General features: G+C 51.8%; 1 protein-coding gene across 25 annotated transcripts in view; it reads right to left on the bottom strand.

Annotated features, from left to right (window-relative positions):
- Positions 1 to 1886: 1886 nt before the first annotated feature.
- Positions 1887 to 6000, bottom strand: part of CELF5 (CUGBP Elav-like family member 5) — a 73697-nt gene continuing 69583 nt past the window's right edge. For 24 of the 25 annotated variants that reach the window (XM_055248344.2, XM_055248345.2, XM_063620677.1 and 21 more), the window contains one exon: positions 1887 to 5652. In XM_055248344.2, coding sequence (XP_055104319.2) covers positions 5525 to 5652 — 128 coding nt within the window. In that variant the 3' untranslated portion in view covers positions 1887 to 5524. The remainder of the gene's footprint in view (positions 5653 to 6000) is intronic. The other variant, XM_063620670.1, reaches the window with a different exon arrangement.

Genomic DNA, 6000 nt, shown 5'->3' with positions numbered 1-6000 from the left:
CTTCCTTCTCTATTTCTTTCTTTCTCTCTCTTTTTGAGATGGAGTTACACAGTTTCACTCTTCTTGCCCGGGCTGGAGTGCAATGGCGTGATCTCGGCTCACCGCAACCTCCGCCTCCCAGGTTCAAGCGATTCTCCTGCCTCAGTCTCCCGAGTAGCTGAGATTACAGGCATGCACCACCACATCCGGCTAATTTTATATTTTTAGTAGAGATGGGGTTTCCCCATGTTGGTCAGGCTGGTCTTGAACTCCCGACCTCAGGTGATCCACCCGCCTCGGCCTCCCAAAGTGCTGGGGTTACAGGCATGAGGTAACGCCTGTCGTGTGATCCCATTTCTATGAAATGTCCAGGACAGGTGGACCCATAGAGATAGGAAGGGGATGCGTAGGTGCCCGGGGGGGGTGGGGAAGGGGGTGGGGAAGGGGGTAGGGAGTGACGGCTGATGGGGACAGGATGTCTTTTGGGGTGATAGGCTGTTCTGGAATTAGAGGTGGTAGTGGCACCACATTGTGAATGCACTAAAAACCACTGAAGTGTACACTTTTAAATGGGTAAAATGGTAAATGCTGGCTGGGCACAGTGGGTCAAGCCTGTAACCTCAGCACTTTGGAAGGCCAAGGTGGGTGGATCACTTGAGGCCAGGAGTTCAAGACCAGCCTGGCCAACATGGTGAAACCCCACGTCTACTAAAAATACAAAAATTAGTCAAGTGTGGTGGCACTCACCTTTAATCCCAGCTTCTTGGGAGGCTGATGTAAGAGAATCGCTTGAATCCAGGAGGCGGAGATTGCAGTGAGCCAAGATGGCACCACTGCACTCCAGCCCGGGCAACAGAGTGAGACCCTGTTTAAACAAAACAAAACAAAACAAAACAATAAATAAAATGGTAAATTCTGTTATGTGAACTTCACCTGCATTTTTTCAAAATTGCATAGTTTATTCTATAGTATCTCTCTGCCCCACTGGACTGTCTCCATGAGGACAGAGACCAGAGTGATCTCAGTTAAACAACTGCTGGCTGTGGGCGGTGGCTCACATCTGTAATTCCAGTGCTTTGGGAGGCAGAGGCCAGAAGATTACTTGAGCCCAGAAGTTAGAGACCAGCTTGGGCACCATAGTGAGACTCCATTTCTACAAAAAATATAAAAATTAGTCGGCTGTGGTGGTGTGTGCCTGTAGTCCCAGCTACTCGGGAGGCTGAGACAGGAGAACTGCTTGATCCCGGGAGGTTGAGGCTGCAGTGAGCCGAGATCATGCCACTGCACTCCAGCCTGGGCGACAGAGCAACACTCCATCTCAAAAAAACAAACAAACAAACAAACAAAATGGCTGTAATATGATCAATAAATGCATCTGGCTTCAGCAGACAGATCCCAGATACCCAATCATTAGAGCTGGTATCTTTTTTTTTTTTTTTTTTTTTTTGAGACAGTCTCACTCTGTCACCCAGGCTGGAGTGCAGGGGGCGCAATATTAGCTCACTGCAACCTCTGACTCCCGGGTTCAAGTGATTCTCATACCTCAGCCTCCCGAGTAGCTGGGATTACAGGTATGTGCCACCAAGCCTGGCTAATTTTTTTGTTATTTTTTTTTTTTTTTTTTGTATTTTTAGTAGAGGTGGGGTTTCACCATGTTGGTCAGGCTGGTCTTGAACTCTCAACCTCTGGTGATCCACCTGCCTCGGCCTCCCAAAGTGCTAGAATTACAGGTTTGAGCCACCACGCCCGGACCCTGGTATCTATATCTATATTTGGTTTCTCTGAATATCCCCTCCTTCAACCCCTCACCCTAAACCTGAATTTCTCTCCAGCCCAGGCGCTGGATGGGGCCAGATACGCTTGGTCTGTGTGGATGACAGAGAGGAAAGAAAGAAGAGAGTCAGCCCTTTAGCAAGTAAAACTTTTATTAAATAAATTTTTAGTTGTTTTTGTTTTTTTTTTTTGTTTTTTTTTTTTTTTTTTTCCAGACCAAAGAGAGGCGTTTTGGACATTAAGACGCTTTGCTGCTTCTCACCTGAAACACGTAACAGGAACACCAACCTCTCCAGCCACGGGAAATCTTCTTTGACACAAAACTCAAACCAAGTCAACCCAAAGTTCCAAGTTCTTTGCTTTCTTTTCTGTGTGTGTGTTGGTTTGTCCCAAAAGTCAGTTTGCAAGTTGAAACTTCATGAAATTACTCGTAGCAGAAATAAAGAACATTGTACAAATCACGCAGGTCTGCGATGTGGAGTATAAAAATGGTATTTACAGCCAGTAAACATGGACCAGAAAGACACGTACAACTGCACACCAGCACGCACTCCCAAGCAGGCCCTCGGGGGCCTCGGCGGGTGCCGCGGACACGGGTGGGGCCCCCTCGAGGCAGATTGGCACACACTTGCACACGGGGACACACGGAACACAGGCACGCTAGAGGGGAGGCTCGAAACAATTAGCGAACTCTGGAATATCGAAACAAGTTGGTTCAGAAGATTTTTTTTTTCTTTTCTATTTTTTTTCTTTTTTCTTTTTTTTTTTTTTCTGTGTGGTTTCCCCCACCCCACCACCCCCCCTCCGGGTCAGTCAACACATTTTGGTAGAAAGAAAAGGAAATGCTTGTTTTTTTTTTTTTTTTTCTTTTTAAATGTTTTTTTCTTTTGAGCTTATTAAGTTATCTGGCACCTCATTTGGTAAGAGGCCTTGCCGGATACCCAAACGAACTTGATTCTGTGCTTTGACGTGGGTGTCGCGGATTGGGCAGCTGTACAGAGGCATCCCCACGAAGACCCCCCACCCCACCCCACTCCCAACTAGGAAACAAAAATCCAGTGTGGTTTGATTTTTCCCCCCATCTTTTTCTTCTCTTTTCTTCCTTGTACCTGCTCAGAAAGACCAGAAAAAAAGAAAAAAAATCTCTGTAGAGGTATGAAGGTCATTATCAAGTTCGTCTCCAGTTAAAGGGGTGCTTGGCCGGTGCGGGTAGGGTCTTCCGCTATGCTTGGCAATCCTGGTTACAAGACCTTAAATTCGAGGCTGGTGATTCGAAGGCAGGGACGATGGCTGCCTGGCCTTGGGAGGGGGTGGTGAGGGGCAGAGGGGCTCCCCCCAACCCTGTCCGCCCCCCCCCTCCGACGGAAAGCTAAGGGCAATTGGTCACATGAGTAAGGCTATGACTCGGGCAAGGGAGCAGAGAAGGGCTGAGGCAGGCCAGAGCGTCTCTGTTGTACCTATATCCATCCGGGAGGGCAGGGCTCTGGGACGAAGGGGCGAGGGGGGGTCTGGAGGCTGTGGCTGGGACCAGGGACACTGAAGCTGGCAGAGTCCAATGGCCCTGGAGAACCGGTGGTGGGGGGTGCCAAAAGTCCTGGAGGTATATTGTGTTGGCGGGTTCCTGGTGGGATGTGCCAGCCGGGAGGTGGTGAGGGTGGGGGTGGGGCACCTGGTACATGTTGCCTGGGGTCCTGCCAACCTCAGCCCTTCCTGTGTCCCCACTGAGTGACCGGCCCAGGGTCACTCTACTCGGATGGAAGGAAGTCGGAAAAGTTTGGTCCCATGATCCATACTCAAAATATATATATACTGTCTATAGATCTATATATATATGCATATATATATATATAGGAAAAGGTGTGATTTAGTTTGGGGAAGTCACCAAGTTTTGTGGGGAAGAAGCGAGAGCGTTTCCCAAAGCAGGGGGCGTGTGAACACTTCTGTCCCCGATTCAGGAGCCTCCCCCCACCCCTGCCCCTGCCCCAGGACAGACCCCAAAGGCCCCTCACTACTCCGGGTGGCCTCCAGTAGAGGGGCGGGGCAAGGGGAGAAGAGAGGAGGAAAGGGCTGGTGTCCAAAGAACGGTTGGAATTTATGGGAAAGTCCTGGATCGGTTGGAAGCAGAAAACCCTCCTGGGATGGGAAGGCCCCTCACCTGGGGGAGAAGGGACGGGCGTTAGGGAGTGATAACGGGGCCACACAGGTGGACGCCACCTCCCCACCCTACTCCACCCGGCCAGGCTGGGATCTAGGAACCCAGGGGCTCCCATCTTTTCCAAAAGAACAGATTCCACAAAGGCCAGAGTTCAGAGGCCAACAAACCCAGCTTTCAAAGAACTTAATGTCACCATCACCAAGCCCGTTTCCTCCTCCTCTGGCAGCTGGGGACAGATATTTCTGTTTATTTTCTGTCTCTCCTTCCCCACCCCCTGCCATCTAAGGCCCGTGAAGGGGGTTTCTCCCCTGTCTCCCATCCCCCGTTTCTGTTCATTCACAGCTGCGTCCCCGAGCACTGGGACAGTGCCTAGCACATAGTAGATGCTCAGTTAAAAAAAAAAAAAAAGTGCAGACTGAGAGTTAAAAGTGAAGGGATCGCAGAGAGCAGCTTTGGATTTTGCTTCTGGCTGGCAGTTCCTGAAGGTGCGTTCTGTGCAGTTAAATACTCCCAAATCTGTGTGTGCTGACCCGGGAGAATGTGACAAGGCCAGACAGCTTCTAACTGAGCGCCTACTCTGTGCCAGGCCCTAGGCGAGGCTCTTTGATGACGACGGCGATAGTGATTTAAAAAAATAAAAATAAAAAGAAGAAAAAATCACAACAAATCATCCAGAACTCTTTAGGTGGTGGGTTCTGGGCTCGGATGTGAAAAGATGCCCCACTCCGTTCCCTAGGTAGACCGTTTCCGCCGTCTCTGGGGAGATGACTTTCTTGAACCCATTTTACAGATGAGGCTCATCAAGGTTTGAGACCCACGGTTAAGTTTCCACAGTAGCCCCACGAGGTTTACTATTCATCCCCCCACAAAAAAATGTTGAGAAAGTGGTTTGCCCTGATGGCAAAATACACTTTGGGTTTTGTTTTGCTTGTTTTTCTTGAGTGATGGGGGTGGGGCAGGAATCTCACTTTTCCATCAACTCATTGGGTAGGAATGACACCCAGTGAGGGGCCGCTTGTCCCAGGGGAACTGGTGGAAATGGAGCAGGGACACTGGAAGCTGTCAATGCCAACAGGACTGGGCTGTGAGTACTGTCCCCACCTTCCACGCTCCAGTCCTGGTTCCGAGCTGGGGCCCAACCTTAGGGTTTGGGATCTGGGGTGGGCACTTGGCATTTCCGTCTGGTGTTGGGTTTTTCAGCAGGGAAAACAGATTCATAGGACAGGACAGAACCCCCTCCCCACCGCACCCCCACCCCCAGAGCAAACCTGGCCTCTCAGGTGAACTTCTATTCATCCCTCAAAGCCTTCTTCGGGAAGGATTCCCTGACCGACCTCACTGGGCCCTGGCTCACCTCAGTCCCTACCCCACTCCCACCCTCTGCTCCAGCCCCAACCACAGGGGGATTGGGGGTGTCTACATCCAGCTCTGTCCCCGCCAACCCAACCCGGAGGTTTCTTGTAGCCTCTCGAAGCATCACCCCACCTGGGGAGGGTTTGGAGCATGAAGTGGGCCGCGGGAGGGGGTTTCAGACAAGACGGGGGCTTGGGCGGGGGTGGGGCCGCCTGGCGGCTCACCTGGGCCATGCCTACAGCCTCAGGGCGGCTGTGGGCGCGGTCAGTAGGGGTGTCCTGGGTCTTTGGGCCGCTTCAGCTGGACTTTGAGCCTCTTCATGCCGATCTGGAAGCCGTTCATGGCCTGGATGGCTGCCTGGGCGCTGGCCGGGTTATCAAAGCTCACGAAGCCTGCAGAAACCAGGGTGGACCTCCATGGTTGGCGCTGCGGGTGTCCTCGGCTTGTTCCTATGCTGTGGCCCTGGCTTGCCGGCTCACGGGGTCCTGAGCAGGCCTGCGTGCACACCTGCACAGGCCAGGGTGTGTGTGGCAGAGGACACACAGCAGCCCTGGCTTTGTTCTGACACCTCTGGACTTGTATACCTCTGTGGACGGGGCACTCACTCCTTATCTTGGGGTCGGCTGTGCTGAGACTTCCCAGCTGGTATAGGGGCCAGGTGGGGCTTCCAAGGGTCCTGGAGGGCCACCTTCTCCCCACCTTCCCTCAGGAGGATGCCTTCCTCCTTCCAAGCCCTCTGT

Source organism: Symphalangus syndactylus, chromosome 17, assembly GCF_028878055.3.
Source record: "Symphalangus syndactylus isolate Jambi chromosome 17, NHGRI_mSymSyn1-v2.1_pri, whole genome shotgun sequence".
Classification (NCBI taxonomy): domain Eukaryota; kingdom Metazoa; phylum Chordata; class Mammalia; order Primates; family Hylobatidae; genus Symphalangus; species Symphalangus syndactylus.
This window is presented reverse-complemented; position numbering and strand designations above follow the sequence as displayed.